General features: G+C 37.3%; 1 protein-coding gene across 1 annotated transcript in view; it reads right to left on the reverse strand.

The window, feature by feature from the left end:
- The window catches only part of BRIP1 (BRCA1 interacting protein C-terminal helicase 1), a 180,432-nt gene that overhangs the window by 29,004 nt on the left and 134,219 nt on the right, over positions 1-17,209 (reverse strand). The window contains exon 17 of the mRNA XM_023204671.2: positions 5,314-5,426. Within this exon, the coding sequence (XP_023060439.2) occupies positions 5,314-5,426 (113 nt within the window). The remainder of the gene's footprint in view (positions 1-5,313; positions 5,427-17,209) is intronic.

A 17,209-nucleotide genomic window follows, 5' to 3' on the forward strand; every position in this document is an offset into this window, starting at 1 on the left:
TTTTAAAAATTTTACTTATTGATTGGTTTTAAAAGGATAAGCTCCTTTGTAACAAATTATTAATTATTGGCATTATTCTCTGAAAATCAGTAAAATGATAGCTGGGCTCTCCATTTAAAAAAATTAATAAAATACTAAAAGTACAGTATTATATATCAATACTATAAATACATGATTTTTATGATATTCCAGGAAAGCCTGTTTTGAAGCTCTAAAAGTTCTCTGGGCAATGTTGTATGGCAGGAAAAAGCACTGAACCTCACATTTTTCATTAAACAAGCATTTGAGACTTGGTTGCTGAGAATGTAAAAACATGTAACACATGTTCAAGGAAGAAAACAGGCTATTACAATACAATGAGATATGTGCTATATAATACAGATAGCAACCAAAATACTATAGGTTTACTAACGTATAAATAACTCTAGTTGGAGAAGTTTTAAAGGTCCTCATAAAGGACATGACTTTCAATGAGGTTTTGATTGCTAAATTTGCCAAATGAATTGTATGATAACATATAAGCCAAGGCAAAGCGTAATGAAAGAATATAGCATGTTTGATAGCTTAACAGTGACATGTTTATGTTTAATAGTGAAAAATTCGGTGGCCAGAGGAAGAGCATAAGAATGAAAAAGCAGGTATTACAGTTTTAGAAGTGGATGGGACCAAGATGTAAAGGGCCATTTAGTAGCCATATGGCCTTAGAAAAATAATTTAATTTCTCATAACCAGTTTAAAAACAACTCAGGCTGAGGCAAGCAGATCATCTGAGGTCAGGAGTTTGAGACCAGCCTGGTCATCATGGTGAACCCCATCTCTACTAAAAATATAAAAATTAGCTGGGCATGGTAGTGCATGCCTGTAGTCCCAGCTACTCAAGAGGCTGAGGCAGGAGAATCGCTTGAACCTGGGTGGAGGAGGCTGCAGTGAGCCAAGATTGTGCCACTGCACTGGGTGACAGAGTGAGACTCCATCTCAAAAAAAAAAAAAAAAAGCAAATCAAATAAAACATCAAGTAGCAACACGCATTGCTACTGGAAGTGATTGGTAGAAGAATCAAGTGAGATATGTGGAAAAGGTTTGTAAACGAGAAAACCGCATACAAACATAACTTTTGTTTCACATGGTTTCTTGAAATTCAAGGCATTGCTTATACTAAAAGGAAGAAAAATCAACTGAGGTAAGTATATTTATTTTCTTAACATTGAGTAGAATGACTAAAAGTAAACAATTTCAAAAATATATTCAAGTTCCCCTAGAAACTATTAGCTAAATATTAAAATTCAAAAAAACAAAAAACAGAAAAAAAAAAACAGGTCAATCAGCAGGGAGACACAAAGTAAGCAGATGTGATGCTTCAATAACCTGCAGTGCAACTTGATTCCAAGTAAAGTGGGATTTCTAGGAAGAAAAGGGGAGCAGGATCTCTGTAGCTTAACCGTAGACCTGAATCACTCAGTTTGAAGAAAAACATTTGCAGAATACCATTCTAAAATGATGGGGAGTGGCTGGATGTGGTGGCTCACGCATGTAATCCTAACACTTTGGGAGCCTGAAGCGGGAGGATCACTTGAGGCCAGGAGTTCAAGACCAGCCTGGCCAACATAGCAAAACCTTGTCTCTATTAAAAATACAAAAATGAGCCAGGTGTGGTGGCATGTCCCTGTAATCCCAGCTACTCAGGAGGTTGAGGCAGGAGAATTGCTTGAACCCAGGAGGTGGAGGTTGCAGTGAACTGAGATCACGCCACTGCACTCCAGCCTGGGCAACAGAGCAAGACTCTATCTCAAAATAATAATAATAATAATAATAATAATAATAAATAAAATGATGGGGAGTACAGTGGGTGACATGTTCTAGGGCTTAAATCTAGTTGTAGTCTTATGTCTAAGCTATACACAAATACATATAGCTTACGTATATGCATACATATACACATACCTATGTCTAAGCTATACACAAATCTGAACTCACGTGCAATCTGGTTTACAAACGGGCTAATGTAAGTACGCAAGACACCAGAAAAATCGAAATTTTTTATTTCACTGGGTAAGATCATGATTAGTTGTGGGACTTCTGGCTGAAGTGCAAATATGTCAACTGGTCATGTTTTCATTTTACTCTTATCCTATTTCTTTTTTTTAGATGGAGTCTCCATTGCCCAGGCTGGAGTGCAGTGGCGTGATCTCAGCTCAGTGCAACCTCCACCTACCAGGTTCAAGCAATTCTCCTGCCTCAGCCTCCCCAGTAGCTGGGACTACAGGTGCCTGCCACCACACCCAGCTAATTTTTGTATTTTTAGTAGAGACGGGGTTTCACCATGTTGACCAGGCTGATCTCAAACTCCTGACCTCAGGTGATCCACCTACCTCCGCCTCCCAAAGGGCTGGGATTACAGGCATGAGCCACCTCACAGGCCCAGCCTGTTTCTATGAATTATCCAAATGCCTTACAGCTTCACTAAGAAATAAATAATTACATGGTTAAGCTAATTACAATTTCACAGAGAATATAAAATATTAATTTGCAGGCCAAACACAGTGGCTCATGCCTGTAAGTCCAGCACTTTGGGAGGCCGACGCAGGTGGATCATGAGATCAAGAAATCGAGACCATCCTGTCCAACATGGTGAAAACCCATCTCTACTAAATATACAAAAATTTGCCAGGCGTGGTAGTGCGAGCCTGTAGTGCCACCTACTTGAGAGGCTGAGGCAGAAGAACCGCTTGAATGCAGGAGACAGAGTTTGCAGTGAGCTGAGATTGTGCTACTGCACTCCAGTCTGGTTACAGAGAGACTTCATCTCAAAAAAAAAAAAAAACTTTAATTTGCACAAAATCTAATTATAGCATTTATACATTAGATGTTGATGCCCTACAATATGAAATTAAGGGATAGTAATGCACCACATAATGATGTTTCCATCAATGTGTAGTGCATATATGATAGTGGTCCCATAAAATTATAATGGAGCTGAAAAATTCCTATCACCTAGTGATGTCACCATTGTAACATTATAGCACAATGCATTACAAGTGCTTGTGGTGATGCTGGTGTAAACAAACCTACTGTGCTGCTAGTCTTATAAAAGTATAGCACATACAATTATGTATAGCATATAATACTTGATAATGATAATAACTATGTTACTGGTTTATTTACTATATTGTACTTCTTATCATTATTTTAGAGTGTACTCCCATCACTTATATTAAAAAAAAAGTTAACTATAAAACAGCTTCAGGCAGATCCCTCAGGAAGAATTCCAGAAGAAGGCATTGCTATCATAGGAGATGACAGTTCCATGCATGTTATTTATTGGTTCTGAAGACCTTCCAGTGATTCAAGACATGGAGGTAGAAGACAGGGATATTGATGCTCCTGATCCTGTGTAGGCCTAGGCTACTACCTGAGTGTTCATGTCTTCATTTTTTTTTTTTTTTTTTTTTTTTTTTTGAGATGGAGTCTCGCTCTGTCGCCCAGGCTGGAGTATAGTGGGGCAATCTAGGCTCAATGCAGCCTCCACCTCCCGGGTTCAAGTAATTCTCCTGCCCCAGCCTCCCAAGTAGCTGGGATTATAGGCACCTGCCACCACACCCAACTAATTTTTGTATTTTTAGTACAGACGGGGTTTCACCATGTTGGCCAGACTGGTATCGAACTCCTGACCTCAAGTGATCTGCCCACCTTGGCCTCCCAAAGTGCTGGGATTACAGGCATCAACCATTGAGCTCCCCATGTCTTCATTTTTAACAGAAAAGTTTACAAAGTAAAAAAATAAAAAACAAAAATTTCAAAAATAGAAAAAGCTTATAGAATAAGGATATAAAAATTATTTTTGTAAAGCTGAATAATTTGTATTTTAAGCTAAGTGTTGTAAAAGAGTCAAAAAGGTAAAAAAAAAGATTAAAAGTTTATAAAGTAAAAAAATTACAGTAAGCTGGGCACAGTGGTGTGTACCTGGAGTTCCAGCTACTTGGGAGGCCGAGGTGAGAGGACTGCTTGAGCCCAGGTGTTCGAGACCAGCCTGGGCAACACAGTGACACCCCATGTCTCAAAAAGAAGTTAGAGTAAGCTCACGGTAATTTATTATTGAAAAAATAAAAATTAAATTTACCATAGACTAAGTGTACAGTGTTTACAAAGCCTACAATTAGTGTACAGTAATGTCCTAGGCCTTCACATTCACTCACTACTTGGTCGACTCACTCGGAGCAGCTTATAGCCCTGCAAGCTCTATTCCTGGTAAGTGCCATGTACATTTGTACCATTTTTAATATGCTGTATTTGTATATAATATTTTTACTGTACCTTTTCTACATTTATATACTCAATTACTTACCCTTGTGTTACAATTGTCTACAGTACAGTAACATGCTATACAGGTTTGTGATCTAGGAGCAATAAGCTATACTATATAGCCTAGATGTGTAGTAGACTATACTATCTAGGTTTCTGTAAGTACATTTTATAATGTTCCCACAACAGTACAATTGCCTAACAACTCACTTCTCAGAATATATCCCTGTCATTAAGTGATGCATGACTGTATAAAATGATGATTTAAACATGAGTTTCACAAAGCACAAATCTTAATGGATAAGAATATTTAGAAATAGGAGTATCATGATTAAATGTTTAGTAGGCGTTAATTCTTTAGGACCATGATTATGGCTTGTTTTAACCCTTCTTCAATTATTTATTTTTTTTTTTTCAAGACAGGGTCTGGCTCTGTTGCCCAGGCTGGAGTGCAGTGGCATGATTTCGGTTCACTGCAACCCCCACCTCCCAGGCTCAAGCAATCCTCCTACTTCAGCCTCTCAAGTAGCTCACACCTGTAATCCCAGCACTTTGGGAGGTTGAGGTGGGTGGGTCACTTGAGGCCAGGAGTTCCAGACCCAGCCAACATGGTGAAACCCCATCTCTACTAAAAACACAAAAATTAGCTGGGCATGGTGGCACAAGCCTGTAATCCCAGCTACTCGGGAGGCTGGGGCAGGAGAATTGCTTCAACCTGGGTGGTGGAGGATGCAGTGAGCCGAGATCATGCCACTGCACTCCAGCCTGGGCGACAGAGTGAGACTGTCTAAAACAATAGCAAATTGTGAGTTTTGTTTTGGGAATAACTTATTCTTATTTACTCTTTTCAAATTCTACTTGTAACAGCTATTATTGAAAACATACCTATTCCTACAGTTCCAGTTAAATAAAATTTTACCAAATTAATTATAAAGAGTAAAGTAGCAAAACTAGCTTTATATATATAGCCCTGTCACAGATAATATTATATTATATTAAATTCACTCCACTTACCTACCAAGGGCCTGGTTTAAGGCCCTGTAAGCTTGAATTTCATACCACTGACGGCCAGGTAAAAGACCTCTCAATTTTGAATGGTGGTCATTGTATCGTCGTTTTAGTTCAACCTAATAATTTTAAAATATATTTTAAAATTTAGTAGATAATTAAAGCTCATTTTAAACATCATACTAACTTCTAACAGTTTGAATATACATATTTTTAGGGTAGAGATTTTATTTTGTTTTTCAGTACTGATTTTTTTCATTTCATTAAAAGTTTTATTTAGCTTCACATTCCTTAAATTACATAATGCATATAAATAATCAGCTGTGTGATCTCAAAGTTTTACTGAACTTACACTTATTAAATCCAGACATTTTCAGTGTACAAGTAGATGAGTTTTGACATATATAGTAATGTAACCACCATCATATTATAGAACATTTTCATTACCCTCAAAAGTTCCTTCTTATCCCTTTATAGTAAATTTCTTTCCTCTATTGCTGGCCCTGGCAACCACTGATCTGCTTTCTGTTTTGCCCTTTATAGAATTTCATATAAATATTATCATATATTATGTAATGACTTGTGACTTTTTTCATTTAGTATACTTTTAGAATTCATTCATGTTGAAAGGTTTATGAGAAGTTCATTCTTTCATGTTTATCCAGTCTGGTAATCTCTGCTTTTTAATTGCAATGTTTAGACCATTTACATTTAACGTAGTTATTGTTATGATTGGGTTTAAGACTACCACCTTGCTTTTTTTTCCCCCTATCTGTCCCATTTTCTTTTTATCTTTTGGATCAATCAAGTCCCCCCCCCCCCCCCCACTAATGCTTCCATATTATTTCCACTACTGGATTATTAGCTATATCTTTGTGTGTATGTGATTCCTCTAGGGTTTATGATATACATCCTTATTAGTCTACCTTAAAATAATATTATACCACTTCACATATGATGTAAAAATACCACAATATACTTCTATTTCCTTTTATTGTCCTTTATGTGATTGCTGCCATGTATTTTAGTTTTATACATGCTATAAACTCATAAAACATTTTATTATGCTTTAAACAGTACATTATCTTTTAATTTTAAATAAGTTTACAATTTTGAAATAAGTTTGGATTTACAGAAAAGTTCCAAAGATAGTACAGAGATTCCTTATACCCTTTACCCAATTTCCCCTAATGTTAACATCTTATAGTACTATAGCTTATGTCAAATTAAGAAATTAACATTAGTACATTAGTATTAAATAATCTATGTATTTTATTCAGATTTCCATTTTGTCCCAAAAGATTATCTTTTAAAAGATACTGTATTTACCCACAGATTTACCATTTCTGGCACTCTTCATTTTCTTTTAAATTTCCATCTGGTATCATTTTCCTTCTACCTGAAGAACTTTCTTTAATATTAGTAGTGCAGGTTTGCTGGCAATGAGTTCTTTCAGCTTTTGTTTTTTTTCTGAAAAGCCTTCACTATCTTCATTTTTGAGAGATTGTCCCTCTTGATCAAGAATTCTAAATTGATAGGGTTTTTTCTTTTGTTAAAAACGGCTTCTCATTATTTTCTGATTTGCATAGTTCTGAAGAAAAAATATGCTATTGTCCTATCTCTGTAATGTTCCCCTTTTAGCGACTTTGGATTGGATTATAATGTGCTGTTGTGTGTATTTTGCTTGAGTTTTATTAAGCTTCTTGGACCTGTGGGCTTACAGTTTCTATCAAACTTGAAAAATTTTCAGCCATTATTTCTCTAAATATGTATATTCTTCTGCCTCCAAACACTTTCTTCTTCTTCTTGGACTCCAATTACAACTTTCTTAGACTACTTTATGTTACTCCACATGTCACTGGTACTCTTTTTTTTTCACTCTACACTTCATTTTGGATAATTTTTATTTCTAAGATTGTAAGTTCACCAACTTTTCCTTCTGCAGTGTCTAATCCTATACAGTGTATTTTTTGTTTCATATCGAGATATTTCACATAGGTATTTTAAAAATAGCTTCTGTTTCTCTTTTCAGTATGCTTATGTTTTCTTCTATCTTCTTTGAACTTACAGAACATAAACCATAAGGTATTTTAAAAATCCTTGTCTGCTAACATCTCTGTCATTTCTGGTTTTGTTTCTATTGATTGATTTTCCTCTGTATTAAAGGTTAAATTCTCTTCTTTGCATGCCTGCTAATTTTTGATTGGATACTAGACATTGTGAGCATTAAGTCAGTGGTTACTGAATTTTGTTGTGAATGCAGTTAGGGTACTTGGAACCAGTTCATTATTTTGAGGCTTACCCTTGTTAGGGAAAGTCAAGAGCAGCCTTTAATCTAGGGCTGTTTTATCCCCCATACAAAGGTGAAACTCTACTGATTATTGTATCAAGTACCCCATGTGTTATGAAGTCTTTTCCCTTCTGGCTGCTGGGAACTCAAACTATTCCCAGATATTTGTGAACTCTAGGAATTTTTCTGCCTACTTATTGGTCATATGTAGCTTCCTCTCATGTATATGCCTATCAGTACTGAACCAAAAACTCAAGGGGACGCCTATGCAGATACCTGGAGCTTCCACTCTATGCAGCTCCATCCTCTCTAGTACTCTGCCTTGCAAATTCTAGCTGCCACAGACTTTCCCTAAACTTTATCGCTTTAGCTCAGTGTGACCACTGAGCTCTGTTGGGAGTTTATTCTCCCTGCACTGTGGCCTAGTAATTGTCTTCAGGCAATAATCTAGTGCAACTGTAGTATTCCAGGACAAGTATATCAAATGGTATAGTTGTCCTTTGGTATCCATGGGTGATTGCTTTCAGAACTTCCTCAGATACCAAAATCCATGGATGCTCAAGTCCTTGATATAAAATGGCTTAGTATTTGCATAACCTATGCATATCCTCTGGATTACTTTAATCTCTGGATTACTTTAACGGCTAATATGATGCAAAGCTATGGAAATAGTTGTTACACTGTAGTGTTTAGGGAATAACGACAAGAAAAAATCTGCACATGTTGAGTACAGAAGCAATTTTTTTCAAATATTTTCGATTAACACTTGGGTGAATTCACAGATGCAGAACCCATAAATACAGAGGGCCAACTGTATTTTTGTAGTAGAAGCCTAAATAAAGATATGTGGGATTACTTTCTTGAAGAAAATCATTATATTGAAGAGACATTGGGCACCCCTATGTTTATTGCAGCATTATTCTCAATAACCAAGATATGGAATCAACCTAGGTAACCAACAACAGATGACTGGATAAAGAAAATGTGGTACATATACACAATGGAATACTAAACAGCCACAAAAAAGAATGAAATCCTGTTATTCACAGCAACATGGATGGAACTGAGGACACTACCTTAAGTGAAATAAATAAAAAATATAGTTAAACACCACATGTTCTTGCTCATATATGGAAGCTTAAAAAAGTTAATCTCATAAAAATAAAAAGTAGAACAGAGGATACTAGCAGATGGGAAGGGGAGGAGGAAGGGAGGAATAGGGAGATACTTGTTTTTTGTCTTGTTTTTTTGAGAGACAGGACCTCAGTCTGTTACCCAGACGGGAGGGCAGTGGTGCGCTCATGGCTTACTTCAGCCTTGACCTCCTGGGCTCAAGTGATTCTCCCACCTCAGGCTCCCAAGCAGCTTGGACTGCAGGTGTGTGCTACCATGCCTGGTCAATTTTTTTCTTTTTTAATTTTAGTACAGATGGGGTCTTGCTATGTTGCCTACGATGGTCTCCAACTCATGAGCTCAAGAACACCTCCCACCTTGGCCTCCCAAAGTGCTAGGAATACAGGCATGAGCCACTGCACCTGGCTGAGATTTGTTAAAGGATATAAAATTACAGCTAGATAGAAGGAATAAGTTCTTTTTTTTTTTTTTTTTTTTTTTTTTGAGACGGAGTCTCGCTCTGCAGCCCAGGCTAGAGTGCAGTGGCCAAATCTCAGCTCACTGCAAGCTCCGCCTCCCAGGTTTACGCCATTCTCCTGCCTCAGCCTCCGGAGTAGCTGGGACTACAGGCGCCCGCCACCTCGCCCGGCTAGTTTTTTGTATTTTTTTAGTAGAGACGGGGTTTCACCGTGTTTGCCAGGATGGTCTCGATCTCCTGACCTCGTGATCCGCCCGCCTCGGCCTCCCAAAGTGCTGGGATTACAGGCTTGAGCCACCGCGCCCGGCAGGAATAAGTTCTAATCTTTTATATCACAGTAGGATGACTATAGTTAACAATATTACATCATTTCAAATAACTAGAAGGAGATTACATGTTCCCTACACAAAGAAAGGATAAATGTTTGAGATGAGATATGCTAATTACTCTGATCTAATCAATAAACATATGTATCAAAACATCACTATGTACCCTATGAATATATACAATAATTATCTGTCAACTAAAAAATAAAGAGTAAACTTCTTGGAAACATTTTAGACTTTCAAGATATATTAACAAAACTTATACAGTAGTTCCCTCTTATCTGCAGTGGTTTAAGTTAACTGTGGTCAACTGTGGTCCAAAAATATTTTTTAAAAATTCCAGAAATAATTTATGTTTTAAATTGCCACTGTTCTGCGTAGCATGATGACATCTCATGCTATCCTGCTCCATCCCACCCAGATGTGAATCATCCCTTTGTCCAATGTATCCATGCTGTACATACTACCCACCAGCAGTTAGTAGTCACTAGTCACTTAGTAGCTGTCTAGGTCTAATCGAGTGTCATGGTGTTGCAGTGTTTAGGTTCAAGTGACCTCTATTTTACTTAATAATACTTTGCTAAGTTGTAAACCTACTCAAGAAAAAACAAAGTAGTTTCAGTGTAATCTATAACACTATTAACTTTTTTTTTTTGAGACGGAGTCTTGCTCCATCGCCCAGGCTGGAGTGCAGTGGCACGATCTCGGCTTCAAGCAATTCTCCTGTCTCAGCCTCCCAAGTAGCTGGGACTACAGGCACCTGCCACCATGCCCAGCTAATTTTTGTATTTTTAGTAGAGTCGGGATTTCACATTGTTGGTCAGGCTGGTCTCGAACTCCTGACCTGAGGTAATCCACCTACATTGGCCTCCCAAAATGCTGGGATTACAGGCATGAGCCACTGCGCCCAGCCACTATTAACCTTTTTAAATAAAAGAATATGCTTTAGGAAAGAAAACAGGACAGTACACTTCTGAAAAGCAGCTTTCAAATTGGGGGAGGTAAAAATTTTTATCTTACTATAAGAGTAAAATCTAAGCTTTTTTCTTTTTCTTTTTTTTTTTTTAAAAAGACGGAGTCTCGCTCTGTCACCAGGCTGAAGTACAGTGGCGTGATCTTGGCTTACTGCAACCTCTGCCTCCCGGGTTCAAGAGATTCTCCTGCCTCAGCCTCCTGAGTAGCTGAGAGTACAGGCATGCGCCACCACGCCCAGCTAATTTTTTGTATGTTTAGTAGAGACAAGTTTTCACCATGTTGACCAGGACGGTCTCAATCTCTTAACCTTGTGATCCACCTGCCTCGGCCTCCCAAAGTGCTGGGATTACGGGCGTGAGCCACTGTGCCCAGCCAAAATCTAAAAAGTCAAAACCCCACCCTTTTTATGTTACACTCCCTCAAAAGAATCTGTCAAATTTCTTTTCTTTTTTTTTTTTTTGAGACGGAGTCTCGCTCTGTTGCCCGGGCTGGAGTGCAGTGGCCGGATCTCAGCTCACTGCAAGCTCCGCCTTCAGGGTTTAGGCCATTCTCCTGCCTCAGCCTCTGGAGTAGCTGGGACTACAGGCGCCCGCCACCTCGCCCGGCTAGTTTTTTGTATTTTTTTAGTAGAGACGGGGTTTCACAGTGTTAGCCAGGATGGTCTCGATCTGTCAAATTTCTAAAATGAAACTTTACAACTAGAATATAAAGGACATAGACTTTTTTTTTTTTTTTTTTTTTTTGACAGAGTATCACTCTGTCACCCAGGCTGGAGTGCAGTGATGCGATCTCAGCTCACTGCAACCTCCATCTCCTGGGTTGAAGCAATTCTCCTGCCTCAGCCTCCCAAGTAGCTGGGATTACAGGCACACACCACCATGCCTGGCTAGGCTAATTTTTGTATATATATATTTTTTTGTTTTGTTTTGTTTCGTTTTAGTAGAGGCAGGGTTTCACCATGTTGGCTAGGTTGGTCTCGAACTCCTGACCTCAGGTGATCCACCTCAGCCTCCCAAAGCGCTGGGATTGCAGGTGTAAGCCACCACACCCAGCCAACTTTGCTTTTTTTCCTTTTTTTTTTGAGACGGAGTCTCACTACCACCCAGGCTTGGCGTACAATGGCACGATCTCAGCTCACTGCAACTTCTGCCTCTTGGGTTCAAGTGATTCTCCTGCCTCAGCCTCCCGAGTAGCTGGTACTACAGGTGTGTGCCACCATGCCCGGCTAAGTTTTTATATTTTTAGTAGAGAGGGGGTTTCACTGTGTTAGCCAGGATGATCTCGATCTCCAGACCTGGTGATCCCCCCACCTTGGCCTCCCAAAGAGCTGAGATTACAGGCTTGAGCCACTGCACCTGGCCCAACTTTGCTTTTTAGGACAACATAAGTAGTAAATGATAATATAACACCATAGTAAATATTAGATGATATGTAAATACCCTTCCTGGAAATTCAGCAATAAAGCACATGATAATTTAGAGGAAAAAATACTTTAAAAATTCTGTCCAGCTGGGAAAAATATATGTATTTCCTACCTGTCTCTCAAAAATGTAACTAAAGCATCTTCTCTTCTTTAACAATAGTTTCCTCAAAGAAAGTTGACAGCTACTTTGTCAGACATAATAGCTTATGTGTTTTCAAAATTTCCTACACCATGGACAGACTGATACATTATAATGGTCACTGTTCCTAAGACAACAGTTGCTCTAGGAAGTATTAGTTATAAATGGAATATTTAGAGCTAATGTAGCAACTATTAGATTAAATAAAATTATATCTCCTTGGTCTTTAATTTTACATTAACATAATTCAAATTTTCTCTATGACTACATTATTTTAATTTATTGCAAATTTTCACACACCTTTTACACTCCAAATGGCCTGTAAAATACTGCCAATATTTTACTCAGGGGAATTTATTTTAGATAAGAAGTTTAAAAACCTACAAAAAAACAAAAAACTCCCAAACAAAAAACAAAACCCTGAAATGAACTGTATGTAAAGGTTAACTTGGAAATATTTATTACATAAACATTTTTAAAATTAATCAATAATAAAAATTACTTTGTGAGATCACAGTTAATTGGAAAAAGCAAAACAAGGGTTAAGAAAAGGTAGAAAGTGAGTACACCTTATTTTAATGACATGAGAATCTATTTCACTGTACACTTAGGGATTATCAAGCATGAAAATCAATGCCCAATTTAAAATGACATACAGCATATGTGAAAAAGCCAGTTTCTCCTGCCAGCAAATAGCCTAAATGTTAAGTAAACCAAAGGCTGGAAGGGATTAGTTGAAATGTCAAAAGACAACCTTTTACTTTTACCTGCTCATCCTTATAAACACATTCTTATCCCTCAGGCATGCTTTCCAAACAAATAGTTTCAATGTGCACCAGCAAAAGGCCCAAGGCAAGCTCTGCCATCTTGTAACTGTCAAAGAGATTAGTCTTTGATCTATTTGGGAGGTCATGCCCACATACACATTAGCCTTATAATCTAACAACATTATACCTGTTGACCAATGCTTCCTTAATGCCTAATGAGACAGACATTTTACATGATGGAAGTTAACTGTGAATGTTTTTTCTAAGTTTTGACAGAAAGTAAACACCATAAACTGAGCTCAAGTGTGGTTTGGGAAGATGATCTTTTAGATCAGTTAACATTACTTTTCAAATACATTTTACAAGCCTTTCCCAAAATAGAAAGCTACACTTAATTGTACTTTCTGGAAACAGTTTAAACCACTTGCTCCCTATCCCCAATAAATTAGTGTATGTGTAATTTTGGAGGGGTGTGAAGAGCAGGAAAAAGACAAACTATTTTATTAAAGGTTGCAAACTGAAGGCCCATAGTTGTGTTTTCTGTGGCCCTTACTGTGGCTTAAAATAATTAAAATTTATTTGCTACCATCTAAACATCTGGCCACTGCTCTCAACTAACCCACTCATTTAAGTAACCTGTTTAACTCATGTAGCTGCTTGAGTTTGCAACCCATTGGTTCAGATGCTGCATAGATTCACAAAAATTTATCATTTCATAATTGAAGGTCAAGTTTGTACCAAATGTAAAGCACCCTTACTATGATAGTTTTTAGACAAATAAATATATATCTGCATCAAAATCTAACCTGACATAAGTAGAGGTAAGATCCTCAGCAGCAAAGGCATTGATAATTAAGACTGAGGCAGTTTAGAACGGGGTAGAAATACCCAATCGACAGATGGCATTCAACCAGAAGTTATATGATTTTGGATTCTGAGTTTTACCATTATATCATAATGTACTTGAGATCGAACAGCAAGTTTCTTAAGTTCTCCATGCCTTGGTTTTATTGAAAACAGTATAAGTAGCAGAGCACTTATAGCAGCAATAGACAATATGAAATAATCAAAAGGATTATACTGCATATGTCAACAAGAAATTAAGGTCACAATTATTAAAATTAGACTTTTTCAACTTTCAGTGAAACTCAACAATGTTGGTCTTAAATAGCTTTGTACAAGAGTAGCCTTTTTTAAGTTTATCAGTAGCTTCTGAAAAAATAAATGGTGTGATAAATATGAGCTGGAACTATAAATGCATCTCTTCACTTTACTGCTGCTTCACATGAAAGATGGTGGATTTTATCCCAACTCATACCAATACATATTACATTTCAGTAATAAATGCCTTCCTGAAAGCAATCAATAGAAGAATATAATTTTTTTTCTTGTATGTAAGCTTGAAGACAAAAGTTCAAGCCTCCAAATGAGACTAAGGACAAATAATCAGCTAAACTACATAATTAAAAAAATTAAGAAAACTTTGCTTCAGAAAAATAAACACATTTGTCTAGCAAACACTCAAGTAGAACAGTTTTATCTTTAGCCAAGGTGCAGGGCCTAAAGCCTAAACATTTACAGCAAACCAAATCTGGAAGACAAAGACTGTGCATTAGAGACATTTGCTGCTCCGTATCATCATAGTGTAAACACTTCTATCAGGGTATCACAATATAAATTCCAATGGTTAGAATTATAAACTTAGCATAAGATCTTGTATGTGATATAATTTAGCTAGATTAAAAAGAATATAGCTGGTTTTATTTCATCTGGCATATTTTCAAGATTTTTGACACAGTTAACCAAATAGTGTGTGTATATATATATACACTGTTTTAAAATGGGGAAAATGAGTTAGTTTCTGCCAAGAGTTAAGAAGCCAGGCTCCCTTTTAAGTAAGAATAATAATGATAAAAGCACATTAGAAATGGTTTTTAGTTGTTACTTACTTTCCCTGTTATGTTACAACTTGACCACAATAATCTATCAAGACATAGTAACAGCAATATATTTCGCATATGCTTTAAGACTGTTTTGGATAAGGTGCTTTTTTTGTAGAGAAATCTATATTAAACTTAGTATCACTAATTGTCAATGTTGACAAAAATAACCTGGATATTTCAAATTTAAGAAACAGAACAAAATATATCCCTCTGAAATCAGGTATCTCCTCTTCTCAACATATTCATCCTCAACTGGTTATAAAAATATAACCAGTTTTTTCCTATTAAAAAGTTAATACTCTATGACATGCAAGAAATCTTAGTATGCTTCTTCTGTGAAGGGCTAAGTTAAATTATTTATTTTTATTTTTTAGAGACAAGGTCTTGCTCTGTCATCCAGAATGGAGTGCAGTGGCATGGTCAAAGCTCACTGCAACCTCCAGCTCCTGGGTTCAAGCAATCCTTCTGCTTCAGCCTCCTCAGTAGCTTAGGACAACAGACACATGCTACCACACCTGGCTAATTTAAAAAAAATTATTTTAGAGACACAGTCTCACCACATTGCCCAGGCTGGTCTTGAACTCCTGGCCTCAAGCAGTCCTCCTATCTTGGCCTCCCAAAACTCTGGGATTAAGGTGTGATCCACCATGCCTGGCCTAAAAAATTCTTTTTAAGAGTAATGACCTTGGCCGGGCACGGTGGCTCAAGCCTGTAATCCCAGCACTCTGGGAGGCCGAGACGGGCGGATCACGAGGTCAGGAGATCGAGACCATCCGGGCTAACACGGTGAAACCCCATCTCTACTAAAAAAATACAAAAAACTAGCCGGGCGAGGTGGCGGGCGCCTGTAGTCTCAGCTACTCAGGAGGCTGAGGCAGGAGAATGGCGTAAACCCGGGAGGCGGAGCTTGCAGCGAGCTGAGATCCGGCCACTGAACTCCAGGCTGGGCGACAGAGCAAGACTCCGTCTCAAAAAAAAAAAGAAAAAAAAAGAGTAATGACCTTTGTGTCAATTTAGTTAGGTTATCCATGTTAAAATATTACTCACACCTGCAAATGTTTAAATTATCATCTCTAGAACATGCCACCATTCATGTTATAGTTTATTTTGAGGAAGAAGGTATAATGGAAAAAAAGAAAAAGCACATGGCTTGGAGTCAAGGCTTTGACACTTAGGTTGTTTGACCTTGGGCAAGTCACAGTACCCCTTTATAATTTCCTTTCTCAATTTCTTCTTCTGTAAGAAGGGGCCTGGAATTAGATGTCTCTTAGCTTTATTGAAGTTGGAGACTGTGTGCCAACCTTACCTTATAGAATTGGTTGAAGAAATAAATGACAATATGCATGAAACAGTAAAGCATCAGATACTAGAGGTAAGTGGACAGGAAAGTCATTACTTACCCCATATTTCTGAAACCCAGTGTAGGTTTTGGTGGACTTTAAACGCGATCATAATATATTGTTGCATGGTATGTGAAAGAAGCCATCAGGCTGTGGAGGCCACATAGTCATTACCTTAGTCCGTTCACCCCAAATCATTTTACCACCTGGACCAATTCCTTCTGAAAGAGCTTTGACTACATTACTCAATGTTTGGCACATAACTTAGGTGACTTAAAAAGTAAGTTTCTTGGGTTCTTGGAGTGGCTACTTTTTCATCAGGTATCAATGAAAATATATACATTGGCAGAATACATACAGAACAGTGTTCAAACAGTTTTGAAACAAATCTTTTAAAAAATAACTTCTATAATTGATCTTAAATTTTCTAAGAAATTGTAGCTAACATTAGCACTCTTTAATATCCTCCATAATACTTTTTGGTCACTTTTCAAGCTATGAGGTGTTTTTGAAAGCATAACTATATAAAATATGTTAGTGCTATAATCTATGAGAATGAGTGCATGATTGGTACCATATTAGTCTAAATATTATTTTATTCAAATATCTTACAATCTAGAGTTTTTCTTGTTAAAGTCACATATCAGAGCCCAATAACTATGAATAAACTCTTGCTAGCAATAACAAGTAACAAAATAAAATATTATCTTATGTAAGAAAGCAGTAAATAGAACCAGAGGTTCTTAAAGGAATGAGCCAATATTAAGAGGATTTAATAAGGGGAATGAGTAGTGGTGCATTCAGCAGGTGACAGAGACCTACGTCTACCTTATATAACATTGGAAAAAGGCAAGATCGCTCATGGAAGAGGCTTTTGGATGCCAGAAGATGTAATGGCTCTCAGGGAATTATATAAAGGTTCCTGGCAATGGTAGCATAAAAAGTAAAAGTTAATCCCAGTGAGAGAAGGCTCAGACTCAGCTTTCATTATGATTAAACCCTAACATCTAAAAACAAACCTAAGCAAGAGTAAGCATGTATATAAGAAAAAAGATTAAATGAGTACTGGAAAATACTGAAAATATACTTAAAACCTTAAAACTTTATT

The sequence above is a fragment of the Piliocolobus tephrosceles genome, chromosome 16 (genome assembly GCF_002776525.5).
Source record: "Piliocolobus tephrosceles isolate RC106 chromosome 16, ASM277652v3, whole genome shotgun sequence".
Classification (NCBI taxonomy): Eukaryota; Metazoa; Chordata; class Mammalia; order Primates; family Cercopithecidae; genus Piliocolobus; species Piliocolobus tephrosceles.